General features: G+C 37.1%; 1 protein-coding gene across 1 annotated transcript; it reads right to left on the bottom strand.

Annotated features, from left to right (window-relative positions):
* Positions 1 to 6,248: 6,248 nt before the first annotated feature.
* On the bottom strand, positions 6,249 to 9,911 carry twist2. Its single transcript, XM_082176613.1, has 2 exons — positions 9,186 to 9,911; positions 6,249 to 6,755 (listed from the first exon to the last, which is right to left on the bottom strand). The coding sequence occupies exon 1, from the start codon at positions 9,707 to 9,709 to the stop codon at positions 9,215 to 9,217; it is 495 nt and encodes a 164-aa protein (XP_082032739.1). The 5' UTR covers positions 9,710 to 9,911; the 3' UTR covers positions 6,249 to 6,755; positions 9,186 to 9,214.
* Between the last annotated feature and the right edge of the window lie 6,969 nt (positions 9,912 to 16,880).

Genomic DNA, 16,880 nt, shown 5'->3' with positions numbered 1-16,880 from the left:
CATTTATGTTTTGATCATTGTTCTGAATCCCATCCAGACGTAGACTTTGACAAAAAAGCACGTTTTTCTCAGCTTTTTGCTCAAATTGTTGCTTTTCTAATGAAACTTGCCCTCATTCAAGTGTTGATAAAAAACAATGTATTAAGCTAGATTTATTTTTTATTTTATTTTTGAAAGTAGAGGGCCTGTTCTTTCTTTATATATTTGCATGTTCAGATATTCATTCAACAAAATATTCTGGAGGCCATGACATTTTTGTGAAAATGGTCAAAAACGCTGACGGTGGCTTAGAGTTAACAAAGACTATTTTAAAATTAATGAACAAAATACTTCTGGAACCAACGGCGCTGAGTCTGAGTTTTTGCCTTAACCAGCCATGACTAAGACAACCAAAAAGCAGCTTGACACTTTGTGGTTTGACTGGTTTCTAAGTAATTTTTGTCCATTCTGAAAGTGAAAATGCTTTACAATGCAATGACATTTGATGGTGTTGTAATAATGTGGTGTCATGCTGGAAAGCCCCGCCCACAGTGAAATCTCATTGGTCCAAATGCTCTACTTAGATGTATATTAAATATCAAATATGTTCTGTATCGAGTTAAACAACATATTCACTTTCTGTGTAGATTACCAAATTACATGTTGGAAACCAGTGCCGTGCTTGGTTAGGACGTGGCGTAACGCTGGTTTGTTTCATAGTTTGGTGAAATGGAGAGAATAACAGCTCCTCACCTCAGTGGCCTGGTGTGACCTTTCTTCTAATGAAGAGGAAAGTGGTCTGGTGTGCGAGTGTGCCGCAGTATGAACCCACAGACGAGACGGGATCAGGTTTCTGCAGCCGAGCGCACCTTTGTTTAACCACTGAACGTTATTGCAAGTTGCCTGATCCAGTTAAGGTGAAGAATTTCTGCTCTTTTAGCTCTTGAAAGTCCTGTGTAAGATCATTATTTTAAATTCACAGCTGCCTATATTATAAACCTCTCAAACACTTTGAGCAAAGAGGCCTGAGATTGAATAGAGATGCTGGTGAATCATAATACAGAATTATGTAAAACCATTGATGAACATTGAGGTCACTGAGTGCCACATCAGTCCACAGGTAATTTCCATAGCCTGGTCTGCATGTGTTCTCCACACCAGCTTTTACAGCCACTTTAGTGTTTTAAGCCATTTTCTTGTCCAGTTTGATTTTGCCTCCAAGAGCAGCGGAAATCTCTCCAGCGGTGTAAAGACTGGAATTTTAGGGGAGGGGGGGGGGGGGGGGGTGGTGGTGGTGTGCTTTTGGAATGATTGTGGCTGAGAAGTGTTTTTGGTGCTTCCCAGGATGAGGGGAGAGGTGGTGTTGCTGGCAGTGGAAGACTGAAAGTCTGTTCTTTCTCACGGTTAATGGATGATAATAAAATAAGTATAATTTTGTATAGTGCTCAAGGTCATGTCAAAGTGAAATCACAGGCACATTCATTCAAGAAATTCAGAAATTACACTCAGTAATGAAAATGAATGAAAACTATGAGTAGAGTTTTTCAAACTTTAAATAATGGCTGGACAACCTTTCTCTGAAAGTTTAAAATAGTGCAGTGTCTTTATGTTTGAAGATTATTTAGGCTATGTGTACTTTGGATGGTTGCTAAGGTGTTGCTATGCAGTTGCTAGGGTATTCTGAGTGGTTGCTAGGAGTTTGTTAGGCAGGCAGGCAGACAGACAGACAGACAGATAGCTAGTTAGTTACTTGGTTGGTTGGTTGGTTGGTTGGTTGGTTGGTTGGTTGTTAGACAGCCAGACGTGGTAACACTTTACAGTGTCCTTGTTACATGTACTTATCATAGCAATAACAATTAATGATGCATAATTACATGCAACTAACCCTCAACCAAATCCTAATCCTACCCTAACCCTATAGTAAGTACATGTAGTTAATTAATATTACTCTGTACTTAAATATAGAATTACACTGTAATAAAGAGTAACCCTTTATTTTAAGGTGTCGTTGTTACAGTGTAATTAAATATTTAAGTACTGAGTAATATTAAATAACTACTGTACATGTACTTAGGGTTAGGGTAGGATTAGGATTTGGTTGAGGGTTAGGCATGTAATCATGCATCATTTATTGTTATTAGTATGGTGAGTGCATGTGACATATGTAACAAAGACACTGTAAAGTAAAGTGTAACCAACATCTATTAGGGGCTTTGACATTTTCAGCAGTTAGTTAGAATAATCCATTACAGTCTTTGAAAATGCAGTTAGTTAGTTGGTTGGTTAGTTAGTTAATCATCCATGGCTTCTGAACATGTCAGCAGGCCCCTGCATGTCCTGATCTTACCTCCCAGTACTTTTTTAGTGTCTTCTTTCTGTGAACTGAAGGTCCAGAGCGTTCCAGAACTATTCTTGTTCACCATAATCCCTTCCCCTCCTGGCTTTTTGGATTGTTTATACTAAATGTAAGCATCTCCACCTATTGTTTCCAGATGAAACGCTCTCAGTATACAGCCCTCCACCTGTGCAGGAGGAACACACCTGCGCTGTAGATGTCCTGTCCCAGAACGCATGTCCGTTACACTGTCTGAATCCACCGTCCTTCAGCCATGTCCTGATTTGATCTGCTGGTCGGTGATTCAGCGCAGACGTTTGTATGCGATCTAAGGCCAAACATGTGCTGCATTGCCACGTCATCTACCCTTGAGCTCGGATCCGGTCCTGCGGGTTCGTATATTGTACACGTGGAGCTGTTTTAGGGCAAGAAGGCCAGTATCAGCCTCTTATGAGTGTTATGGGATCAAATTGTTACTCATCTCGATTCCACTTATTGTCATCCGGAGAGATCATTTGAGTTCCATCACAAGAATGTACTTTATTATATTCTAGCTACAAATTTACTTTTGTAAAGCTCTTATAAGCTATTATAAAAATCTTAAATATTAATCCAATAAGCCACTCAAAGTCATGGGTAATTATAGTATATTGGTGTCTAAACATCACTGGACCCTATTGAATTGTATTGTATTGTATGGACACTGAGGCATATCTTATTTTATGATCCACAGAAGAAAGTCATACAGTGTTGGAATTCCACAAGTGTGAGTAAATTGACAGAATTTTCTTTTTTGGGTAAACTATACTTTTAAGTTTAATAGTAGACAGACATTAATGATTTAAAAAAAACTTCTTCCGCCAAGAATGCTAATATAATTCATTAGGCTCACTGTAAACTGTTTACAGTGTAATTTAGTGTGTTAATATCAATTTGAGGCCACAGGTGTGTTGTGTTTATCAGCATTTTACAACAGTTTTAGCATGGCTCATCAAGTTAGCCTGAAGTTAGAGTTAGCTGTGGTCTTTTAGTTGCTCTAGTTTAGGCCTACTATCAACACAGAAGGTAAAAGTAAGCCACTAGGGTGGTAGCCTACAAATCTGATTCTAGGTTTAGCAGAAGGAAATGTGTGCCCTGCCAGGGCCCACCCCCACAGTGTAATGTAACCTTGGCATTAGCTAGAACATGAAATCCTTTCTGCGGCGCATGCAGCGTAAACCTTTACTTTATCCGTTTTACTGCAAATTAAAATTTTGTTGCTTTTTCCGTCTCATTTTACGGGAAACATCTGGGGCTTGCACCACTCCGTAACTGTGGCCCGAGGCATTCTGGCTCAGAAGGAAGGCGGGAATAATGAGACATTATCAAACATGCTGCTGATGGATACGCACTTTCCCTCAACACACAACCTTTTATTTGATTTATTTTTAAATCTATGTGCCTCTCACATCGTTTTAAAACGTGTATTAATAATTACTTTTTTACGTGAATCGGCTCTTTAGAATCAGTCAAAAAAGATTCAGTGATTTTACGTCATGACGTAATTATTTAATCACACCTCCATGATATAATTGCATTGCATGTACATACCTAATAAAGTCTTATGTAGAAACACGTTGATGTTTATTTCATTTTTCCTGAGAAACTTTTATTAATAAGATTGTTTATTTATTGTAATTTCGTTCCTGCCAGACTTCAGCTCATAAAAACAGTTATTTTGAACCTAAATATAATTTGCGTTTCACATTAAACAATAGGTTACTTAAAATTTACATCACTCGACTGAATATTTGCATGATTTAATTAAATGCTATTTATTAAAACCAACGTTTCGAATTGATGTGTAAAAACATTTTTTACTGAACATATTTTTGCCCCATCAGTAATTCTCGGCCTATTACGAGTTGGACATAGGCTATTTCGAAAGATTCACTCGTATTCGAGAACTGTCCTTACTGATTCAGTCCGATTCGTTAAATTCAAAAGATTAGTGAACGAATCATTAAAGGGATAGTTCACCCAAAAATTTATATTCTGTCATAATTTAGGCCTACTCACCCTTATGTGCCAGACCTGTATGAGTTTCTTTCTTCTGTTGAACACAGAAGTCACCCATTGACTTCCATGGTATTTTTTTCCTACTGGAAGTCAAAGCTACTGTCAACCGTCTGGTTACCAACATTCTTTTTAAATGTTTTAATCTCATTCAACAGAAGAAAGAAACTCAGGCAGGTTTGGAACAACACGTGGGTGAGTAAATGATGACTAACTTTCAATTTTTGGGTGAACTATCCCCAATTCCTTAACGAATCATTTTGTGAACAAGTTTGACCTGTTCCATAAAAGATCCGACTCATAAGAACGAGCCCTCCACGAATCGGACATCGCTAACTGAGATTTAAAAAATGTAGATAGCCTATAAGAAACCAAAATATGTTTGTTGAGAGTGGGCGATTGACAGACGTGTTAACTTGTTTTATTTTATTGTATAGCTTCCATCCTGTAAATGTTCTTGCTTTCCGTATAGGCCCTACGTTAATTATTTTTGGTCTGTTTACGTACAAGTGTGTCAGCAGGACGTATTTCTCAGTTGCGTCGCGTCTCGACGTCAAGTAGCCGTTCTCGAGACCCTTGCGTTCAGCTCGTTTCCATTGCGGTTGCAGAGATTTGCGCAGGTGCACAGAATAAAGTGAGAGGTGTGTATATAACAGGCTGGTTCTCACTCTTCACCGCAGTTTTTTTTCTTCTGTGGGCTTCCCCATCACCACATATTTAAGAACTGTTATTTTTAAACTGCAGCTGTTTTGTCGTAAGTGTATCTCTTTGGGTCAGTGGCGATTCGCCAAATTTGCTACCTTTTCTTGCCTGTTTTAGTTTTTGATTTTGATTTTATTTTGTGGGAGATAAAAACGTCATGTGATGGTGGCCTAACTGTCCTGAGATAGGCTAAATAAGATGTTGGCATACTGAACTCGCACATGCATCTAACGGGCAAAAAAGCTCAATGAGGGTGCTCAACTACAAAAAGGAAGGTAAATTTGGCACACCACAGCTCCAAAAAAAATGAAAAATATTTATTTCATGTTTTCACCACAGGTGAGGTTTTGATTCCAGCTCTTTATCAGAAGATTGTACTCTGGCACAATCTTTTATTGCTATTACCTTAAAAAAAAAAACTTTTAATACCCTGACATTTAAAATATAGCCACTCTTGTCTGGGAAATCAAAGGAAGTGTTGCATAACCAGCATAAAGGAAGTGATTTGTTTAGTCATGTGATAAGAAAACCATAAACACCCCCACATTGTTGGAGTCATAAAATCATTTGTTGTTGTTGTTGAAAATGGAACAAATGCTTATCAAAAATGTATGCAACTTATACAAAATTGAACTATTATAACTCTTTAAAAAAAAAAAAGATTTCTCTTTTAATCATCAGTGGCATGTTGACCCATGACATATGCCTATCTGATGTAAAGGTTCTTGCCTTTATTATTTAAAGCTCCAAAATATCATAAAAAAACAGAGTTGAATTTGAACAGGCCAACAGAACAACTGAGCTTTTATCAAGCATTAATGCCTCAGCAGTGGAGTCGTTTCTTTTAGATTTTATCAAGCTAAGCCTGGGAAAATGAGATGTAAACAATTAAATGATTTGCGAGCGTTGGTGTAGATTTAGAGGAGAAATGAAAAGGTCTGGTAGGGGTCCGGTATTTAAATGCTGCGGTTATCTGCAGTTGTTAAAGAATTTGCCTCCAGCCGTCTGGATTCAGTGATTTCTTCTTATTAGAGCGGACAGGCTTTTTTATAAGCTTTGGGGTAAAACTGGCTGGACTTTCTTTTCGGCTAATGAACCTGCACAAAAGAAGGGGAAAATCTGAACGCTCTTTTTCTGCAGTGATGATGTGGACATATGCAAATCAATGTGTTCACCCTAAATGTTCAAAAATATGTTTTAATAAATAAGCAAAATGTACAATGGATGGAAATCGAAAATGTTGCATAGAAAAAAATTCAAATGTATGCATTCATCCATGCAGCATACTTCAAGAAAGTATTGCTCTAAATTGCATTGGTCCCTTTAAAAAAAGCTGACAACACTCACAGGTAGCCTATGTACAATAGTTTTTTTGTTCATATATATATATAAACTCTTCTGTTTAGAGACAAACATGAAATATAGTTTCCATACAGATAACAGATGGCCTTCCTGTACTATCACCACAGCGACATTAAAGAATAACTTGTGAAAAAGATTAAATGTATTTGACGACACAGGAGACGTCATCTACTTTTTCTCTAAGTATATAAAAAGTTCCTTTTGTTGTGTCCTTCATGAGGATGTAGGTGTATCCACTGAATGTCCCTTGGCCACGTCTTTGAGGTTTAGAGGTTCATCAATAAATCCTTTGGTGTCTTCAAAATTAGTGGAAGTAAACAGTCTGTGGAAGAAGAAGAAACATTCGTGAGAAACATTTAGGTTAAAAAATCTGCTTCTCTCTGTTAAAGGCCTCAAACTTCTATGCAGGGATTTTCAACGAAAGACCTTAAACTTCAAGGTTTGTCTGTGGTTGAAGAAAGAAAAATGGGAAGCTATTAATGATCCCATTTTTTAATTCTGAGTGGGAGCACATGCTTACACAGGAAAAGGCTTGGTTCAATCTTGTTACACAAATCCCAGGTGGAATTACGTCACTGGAAAATAACTGTTTTAAGAGGTCATTTGGTTTGAAATCCGAAGCCGTACACCTGCCTTCCTTTGGAATTTCTCAGTAGCACATATTACTTTATTCAAATAAATTGAAAAGAATCAATTAGACAAATAACTAATATTGTAACAAGTGTTGAGTTAAACATTTTTATGACAGCGGTGTGTTGTCTTGGTTGATAAGAGGCCTAATCCGGCGCATAAAAATCGATATTTATCCAACTGGTTAATGCATTATGATATCTTCTTTAATTTCACTTCATCATTTTTATTAGCTAATTAGTTATTTAAACTAGGACCATATTCATTTATAGATGTGCAGGTTCATTTAGGAAATCTTTCTTTTCACCACAGGATATTGCTTTATTTTGTTGTCAAGGAAAGAGAACTCCATGCATAATTTAGCTTATTAAATAAAATGTAAATAATAATTACAAATAATTAAGGTAATATTGTACACGTATTTAGCCTGAAAGATTTCAGTCTTGCCTTAAAGATCTTAAAGAGTTTTTTTTTGTGCTGTTATTTCAGGAGCATAAACTGTTATGGTTGCAGCTCACCTTAACTCTTAAAAATAAAGGTTCATGTTAGGACAAAAAGGACTTCATATCCCGATGTCATGTAGCAGAATCTTTTCGTTCCTTAGACTATAGTTCCACACACAGGTGCTTTAATTTCAGGATCATAATTCTTTTCCATTTCTCTCTGTCTCTCTCTCTTTTTTTTTTTTTTTTTTTTTAGCTTAACGTTTACGAATGTGGTATGTAACTTCATAACCAGTTTAAACCCCGCTGAAATTTGAGTTTTATTCACGAGAGGTAGGCCTAAATTTTTCCTTCTTACGGCTGGGTCGTTATTCGTTTCATAACATCGACGATATAATGAGAATGTTAATTTGTTTAGGCTACTGGATAATATTCGCAAATACTGAGGAAAACTAAAATTCAGCGTTTGTTTCCGTGTTATTTCTGACAAATACAGTCTGCATACCACAGCTTTTCGTGCTCTAGTTCTCACCATGTCTCTATTTGGATTTTACTAGAAATATTTGCTTTAGCAGTCGAGGAATCAGCCGATTCTCATTGTTTTTGTGCTGTACGTTCATTTTCTTACTGTAAATGCGCGAGCTTCTATTGTGTTTTTAGAGGGCTTTACGATTGTATGTTTGTCTTCATAGCATAATATAATAATTAGAACACATATATGTGTTCCCATATTAATTTCCTCGGGATATCCTCGTAACGCCTAGCATTTTGTCCACTGTATACATTTCTATAATAATCTCTGAGATAATATGCCATTGGTTTATGTCCTGATGTTACTTAAAGGGAACTTTCTGGCCTTTTCTGTGACACCAGATTTGTGGGGGTGTGGCCATAATAATAACCCAATAATAATAATAATAATAATTTGATTATCCTCGTGATACCTATGTCGCTATATAGTGAACATTGTAAAACGATGATAAATAAAAAATAGGGCTTAGTCCATAGCATAAAATCATTATTACAAAAAAAGAGTAGTAATAGCCTAGGTAGCCTATATATATATATTTTTTTTTAAAGAGTAAAATATTAAAAATGCTTTTTTTGTGTGTGTTCTTGGCCTCATGCACCTGAGGGCAAAAAAGTACAATCAACTACGTTTAAGTAATTTAAGCAAATTACATTAAACTGACTCAAAACAAAAAGTCAAAAGAGTCGAATCTTGTATAACTTATAAAAAAGTTTAAAATGCTTACTTTTTTTAATGAGTTAAAGCAATGAAAAAAAGACAGGCCGTCATAACTTTTTACAGTGAGGAGGATATAGACATTCCTTAAGTGGAATTGGTTACTGCAAGTTACACACATCCATGTATCTGTAATAATAATATGATAAAACTATGAATTACTGCACGTGTAAAACATATACACAATAACGTTTTAAAGAATTATAATACTTTATCTAAACACATCTAAATGACAATTGTTGTGGTGTCACGAGGATATAGTGTTGCATTCCTGCAATGAACTGTCAGTGTCAGTGGTCCAGAACAGCTGGGGTTTCTCTAAAAGCAGGTTACTGCCGTCACACATCCACTCTACACATCTCGACACTAACTTATATAGTAACTTATCTCGAGACTATAGTAATTGTAAAGGTCTTGGCATCTCTCTACCCACCCGTTTGGCATGATATGGACGAATCTCTGCTAGTGAGACGCAGACATCGACCACGCGCCCTCCATCCTCCACACGGAAAACGCGTAACTGAGTCTCTCGTGCGCGACGTAACTGCAGCTCGACATCTTGTTGTCCATCTCGTCGCTCTGCAACACTTGATAGAGGAAATCAATGTACCTGGAGGCGAGCTTGAGCGTCTGTATCTTGCTGAGTTTATCCGAGGGGAGCGTGGGGATGATTTTGCGCAAAGACGCGAACGCCTCGTTCAGCGACTGAGTCCGTTGCCTCTCCCTGACGTTCGCCAGAACGCGCTGGTTCTGCAGCTCCTCGAACGACTGAGTGCTGCTCGGGCTCGGCTTTTTGTTCCGTTTATTCACGGAGCTCGGGCTGCTGCTGCTGTCGTCGCTCGACTTTTTACTGTGTCTCCTCTTCTTCCCGAACCTCTTCTGTTGTCTGTCCAACTCCTCCTCGCTGGTCACCAGGCTGTCCACTGGGGAGACGGGAGAGCTTGAACTCTCTTCCATTTCTTTTTTAAAGAAATGTGAAGGTCGAGGATAAAACGCGCTCTCCACCTTTGAATCCGTGGTTAGACCGTTATATCCGTGCGTTTTTCGGGGGGTTCGTCTGTCCTCCTAAAGTTCCGAGACTGCGCCTCTACTTCCAGAAGTAGAGCTTGGCTGAGTTTTCCTCCCGCAGGAAGTTTTTTCCTAATTTTTTGGGAAACTTTATCCTAGTCTCTGATGCTAAATACTAGTGTGACTGGAGGGGGAGGAAGCGCTGCGCTCTGATTGGTGGACTAATAAACTAGGAGGACCAGTCTTAAGTTACACTGCACCTCTCCACTGGCTGCCACTCAAATGATACCACACTTTTAGTTCGATGCTCTCAGTTTTAGACATTATTTCAATCTCACACTGTAAAAACGACATTTTAACGGAAAAGGAATGTAAAGTGTGCAAACGTCTATGTTTAAAAAAAAAAAATGTAATTATAAGATTATAATTTTTTTAATTAAATTAGAAGTGTAAAATAGCGTGCATTGTACTTATACAAATGTTTTATAATTCTCCCACATTTTAAATATTACAATATAGGCAGTGTGTAATATGGTAAAATATTGTTGAAATTGTTTTTTATTTGTAAAAAAGTATGAATCTCCTTATAATTTATGAGGAAAATAAATTTTCAGAATTGCTTGTATTACACATTTGTTTACATTTTATTTGTTTAAAAAAAATCTGATTGTTATCAGTTTTATTTGATGCCTTTTTAATTATTTTTTAAGGAACATCGGGGCTAGTTGTCAAAACAATATGTGTAATATATATATATATATATATATATATATATATATATATATATATATTGTTGGTCAGAATTTACAAAAATGTTCAAGGTTACAACAGTTTTAATTTTTGGTTTGTTTTTTCTTTTAAATTCATAATTAGCAATTGCTGCTATTATTGATTTTATGACTGAAAGCTGCGCATTATGTATTAAATTGTTGTACGTCCCCCGTTAATGTTTAAGGTCATTTTATTTTTTTCATGGTTATTAAAATGCCACAAAAAGCCTCTCACCTCTTTCAGATGTGGCACACAGTAGATGAATTTGCAGACTTCTCTTCACGCCATTCTTTCAAGTCAGATGAAAGACCTTTCCCTATTGTTTTCCAGAATAAGTCCAAGGTTTCACAATACCCTAAACACATGTAGGAGTCAGCCTTTTTTGAAGAACTTTTGGCAAAACCTCACAGGCTTTTTCCTCTTACACAGGCCTGGACTGTCTCTTTGAATAAGACAATAATAATGCATGTCAGATTTCTTTTACCAGTGTCCAGTGTTCAAAAGAGGCTTTGGGATGTTTTGTATAAGGCAGCAGTTTGGTCATATTTGTAAGGTTTTCAATTGTAAATTATGCCTTATTTCAGAAAGAAGATTTGTTTCCCTTTGATTTATGTATGTAATCCACATGTGAACGGATGATTGACACATGGGACGAAGCCAGCGAGAATAGCCCTGAGGATGCTCAGATGATCTCCATGTCCATTCTGGTTAAAACATGGACGTTCTGAAAGGGTTTTCAGTGAGGGATGTTTATGGTTTTAGAGCTTCAAGATAATGCAACATGAATGCTTCTTAATCAAAGAGCTTGAAGCAATTATAGTTATACATGCTACAGCATCTCTAATATAAAGAAACTAGAAAATTGTTGAATGTGTCAGTCCGCTTTTGCACTTTCAGATAATGAACAATGTAAAAAGCGCAACAATGATAAAACTCAAAAACATCCTAATGTAGATTGAATCTCAAATTAAATTTTCTGCTTTATCTCCTCTGTTATAATACGCTAACAGACTGAATTAATTTAAAGGAATAGGTAATCCAAAAATGAAAATTCATAATTTACTTACCATTATGACCAAAACCGTATGCCTTTTATTCTTCTATACAACACACAAGATGAGTTTGTGAAGATTATCGGTCTGCTATTTTCCATATAATGACCATATAATAAAAAAAAATTAACATCCAAAATGGGCCAAAATGATAACTGGGGCTGTCAAGCTCCAAAAAATACATAAAACCATAAAATTATATTTAGGTGAAATGAATAGACTACAGTAGTTTCCCCTCCGAAATGACATATTCAAAAGATATATCTAGAGTAAAAATGACCCAAAATCCACCTTTTGCGCTTCACACAGGTTTGGAACGACATGAAGGTGAGTGTATATGACCTCATTTTTATTTTTGGGGTGAACTATCTCTTGAAGTACCTGCCTTTGATAAACACTTTTGGGATTTTCCAGCAGCATGAAGGATCAGGCGATTGTGAAGAATGAATATCTTCTGTCCTGTAACTCATAGTGAAAGGATAAGAGAGACATTGACATGTGCCCAACTTTGAAGCCTGTTTCCCTGTAGCCTGACCCGCTCCATCAACTCCACAGCTTCAGATAGACTCCATATGGCCCAGCGGCACAGCGAAGCCTCTCCGGATCACAAGCTCTCGTGACTTACAGGTATATACACTCAATAATACCATTTTCGATTTCTAGGAAGGCCCCAGCAGGGGCAGATCTGGTACCATCTGACCCAGCCGGCAGGTTCTGGAGATGACCCACATCAGATCAAAGATATGCCGTGCCATATTTCACTCTGCTAAGATGACGTGTTTACTGTATATCTCTTTGACGCTTCTAAATCAGCTCCACATGGCCTGGAACTCTTTAATAAGCTGAAATCCTTTCTAGAGCAGACTGTCACATCAACCTGCAGATGTTTGCAAGCTTATTTTAGATTCAGAAACAAATAGAAAAGCCATGCGGGAGACGGTCTGGTGGTCTGGCGGCTTTTACACTTTTAGTGAGTGAATAAAAGCAACCTCACCGGGTGTGACATGCGAAATGTTAATTGATTAGATGTGTTCTAGGAAGAATTGTGGGGATTTGTAAGACAATCTTAGAGATGTGATGAATATTATAGTCCCGATGAAGGTGATAAAGTTCAGCACAGATGAACCCAATCTGTGACTGCATTTTCTTCCCTGTTCTGGAAAGGGCACACATATATCAATACATATATATCCGTCTTGGCCAGTCAATGCGTCCAAAATGTGTGCAATGCCAAGATGAAACACACACACACACACACACACACACACAGCTGTTTTTCATGATATCAGTGCAACGTGTTTTACTGAAAGTACAGTCAGTCTTAATATGACTGCTGCTGCTACTGGAAATGACACGACACTTGTAAAAAATGTAACCTCCAAAATGGGCTTTTCTATTACGAATCCCTTTATCTTTTCAGCAAGTGTCTGAGGATCAACAGATGCCTTGCTCCTCACCCTGTGCTCACTCTGTGGTGTGAAGATGACATGGCTTGGTGAACCTACAATGCAAACATGTTCATACAAACATTGATGTTTGCATGGATAATCTCTTCGTTTGCACTTGCAGAGTCATGAACTTCATGCAAGCATTCTTAAGATAGGTTATTACATTTTAATATTCTTAATTTAAAAAAATACAATGGCCTCAATATGTATTTGCACAAGTACACTAAGTCAAATGTTTGGAACACTGTAATTAAGATTTTTAAATGTATAGTTTTTTTTAAGTCTCTTGCTCTCTAGAACAAGGCTGCATTTATTGATGGAAAATACAGTATAAGCAGTAAAACTGAGAACAATTTAAAAGTACTATTTTCTATATTAATATATTTTAAAATGTAACTTATTCCTGTGATGCAAAGCTGAATTTTCAGCATCATTACTCCAGTCTTCAGTGTCACATGATCCTTTATAAATCATTCTACAGTAATATACTGATTTGGTAATATTTGATTTGGTTTTGCTGCATAATATTTTTATGGAAACTGATACACTACCATTCAAAGGTTTGGGGTGACAATAAAGACATTTATAATGTTATAAAAGACTTATATATTTCAAAGAAATACTTTTCTTTTAACTTTCTATACTGGAATTACTGGAAATCCTGAAAATAAAAATTTATCACGTTTTCCACAAAAATATTAACCAGGAAACATTTTTTAAAATATAGATAACAATAATAGCCATTATTAATAATTGACCACTAATAATAACTGAGTCACATTTTTAAATGTATGTGACTTAAGTAAATTAATCATTATTGTTCACTTAGACCAAATCACTTTAAACCTCACTGTTTCAGAGGTGGCACAATTTGGTGAGGTCATTAAAATAAATAAATGGTAACTAATATTGTAAGATATTCACATCATGATCCCCAGCAGAAGGTTTAATGTCCTTGTAAAATGTAAATGCAAAAACCCCTGCAGCGTTAACTCGTACTCTAACACAGTCTGGCCTCTCGTTCATCCACATGACTGTGTCCTCTAGCAGCCCGGGTTACAAGTTGTTTCTAAAATTGCATTAGAGGCCCTTCATAAATGTTTCATTAGGGAGTATGTAGCAGCTTGAAGCATTTCGGTTTGTTTAACATGATGCAGATAGCCCTCTCCTCCAGCTTTCAGGACGGGTTCTGTGCTGTCGCATGGCCTTGGTCCGGGGTGTCTGCTCTGCTCTGCTTTGATTTCGACAAAGGAAAAGCAAATGGACGACTATGCAACAGACTGGACCCTGACAGGCGAGCGCTGTTACGGTTTAGTTGTCGTACTAAACATTCGCAAATAATTTGTTGTATGCAATGAGATGCGTGTAAATGTCATATGTTATTCATAACAAAATTCTGACTTTTTAAAGTAAACAGCACTGTGTAGTTTTTGCTACATCTTTGATCCATCTCAGGAATTGATCTGTATCGCAGTTTGTTTGAGCAGAGGACGTTTCTTAGTCATCAAAAAGTACATGCGGTCTTTGAAGCATATAATAGATTATAAGCACATTGTAACTCACAACCATTGTCATGACTTCACAGTTCCAGTGAATAAGACGTCTTGTATAGTGACTGAGAATTGGTGCAGCTCCTGCCCCCCCACACAAGCTCTTGCACAAACACTGCAGGGGTAATGAGAGGTGCAGTTGTGATGTTGGTGCTAAGGTTAGTTTCAGGTTCACAGGGCCGTGTGGGCACAGGTGGCCCGTCTAAGAGCTCTGAACTTGGGCAAACATGGCCTGTTTGCCCTACTGATTGGCCTGGACTGGCCTAGAGGAAAGTCTGAGTCATGATTGATGTAAACACAATAAGTACATTTACAGTAAACTGTCAATTTAATGTAGCGTTAGAAAGCACAAACATCTACACTGGTGAATGGGTGTCATTTCTAGTTCGAGTAATTGATTTTAAAGCAGAGTTTGCAAATTTGGCCTTGGGGACACTTCTTCAAGTCTTTTAAATAATAGCCTACACTATGCATACTAAAAAAATAAAATAATAGCTTATAGCCAAGGCTGCATCCACTTTTAGACTCACAAACTTCCCCTCTGTTGAATCCCAGCCACCATTTTGAAGTGCGTTCACCTTCGTCAAGTGGACAAGGGGTGTTTATTTGGACAGACCCTCAACGACCCCTCGATTTTGCTCACTTCAGGCATTCAGCTCCACAGACCACAATGTAACACGATTGTGACGTCAAAACAGCAACTCACAGTGCTCGCACTTAATTCACCTACAAGTGATCAAGGGCTTAGGGCGTTTAAACACATTGCAAGGGTTCCGTCAGTAGTGGGCACTATTGTGCATCCGAGAGAACGAGACAGAGGGAAGTTAGCAAAGGAAGGGCATCAAAATTAAACAGACTTAAACACAGCCCAAATACAAAGCTTCATAGACAAAAAGATCCAAAATAAAATAGTTACAGAATTTTTGTTACAATTTCTTGTTAAAGTAAATTTTTTACACGTGTATAATAGACACTCTGGCACTCTTTTTGTAGAATGACAGAGGAAGCTTCTCTTCTTATGTCCTTATTTTCTCTGTCATACAGTTAGCATGGCAATTCAATAAATAATCAAAAAGCATTTGCTGCTCCTCTTCCTTTCTTAAAAAAATAGGTTTACTTGCTCCACCGTAGGATGTAGTTTTTCCGTAGGTCAACATTATTATATTGTGTAGTCAACTTATGATGTGAATTATAAAAGAATGTAATCCATTTACAGATGTCAGCTGTGATGTTTGCTAATGCTAATGCAAGTAGTCCAGAGAGCCAAGTTTTCTCTACAATAGTTCTATGACACACATTTTCACCATGTGTTTGCCGTAAATGTTATCAGAGTAACAAAATGACGTGGATTCCAGAAATTACATAACATGATCTTTCAAAAGAGCAAGAAGTCATTTGATCAACGTCACTACTTTACTTATTTGATTAGCATCCACGAAATAGCGCAGAATCTGAAATATTTCTCAATTACTTACATTATTTCAAAACAACAACATACCTTTTTTTTTTTTAAAGGGTCATGACATGAGAAATCAGATTGTGCCTTTTTGTGTGCCTTTTTTTTGTGCCATTAAAACATCTTGCAAGTTTCATAGCTTAAAACATCCTCCTCATTATAAACAAAGCATTTAATCAAGCTCCAAAAACAGCTCGTTTTAATATTGCAGGGTCTATGGCATCACACAGGCAAACATATTTGCATATGCCTGCCTCCAGAGCAAGACATCGACCAATAGATATGCATCATGGTGCATATAGGCCTTACCCACAGGCATTCAGTCACTTAACGGCTGACATTTGCCTACTGGATGTGAGCGTCACGTTCAAAAGCAGACCCCATTATAATCACTGATGCTCTCTACGCTGGATACTGTACACAATTACGCATTCAGTTTCTGACATGCTTCACGCACTTGATTCTGTCATCAACAGGGCAAATGGAAGAGTGAAAGAACATTCACTTTGATGTGTCCAATTTAAACGGCTCTTTTGCGTCTCTGTAAAAAAAAGTTGCTGTCTTAAATTTTTAAGTACAACCAACTTGAATGTTTAAGTCATTTCAACTTAAATTACATTAAACTGACTTAAAAAAATTTGAATCTTGTAAAAAAGTTGAAAATTGCTTAACTTATTTTGATGAGTTAAAGCAATGTAAAAACGTATGTTGTCATAACTTATTGATTATATAATTTTTTACAGTAAGGATCCCAGCGTCGGGAACAAGTGGATGGTTTTTATTAATGGCTTCCCTGATCGCGTCGGAGGATTATATGATTGTTCGGAGCATTTTGTTTTGTAA

Source organism: Leuciscus leuciscus (assembly GCF_965113295.1).
Source record: "Leuciscus leuciscus genome assembly, chromosome: 7".
Classification (NCBI taxonomy): domain Eukaryota; kingdom Metazoa; phylum Chordata; class Actinopteri; order Cypriniformes; family Leuciscidae; genus Leuciscus; species Leuciscus leuciscus.
Note: the sequence above shows the minus strand (reverse complement) of the source record. Positions and strands in the feature narration are given on the sequence as shown.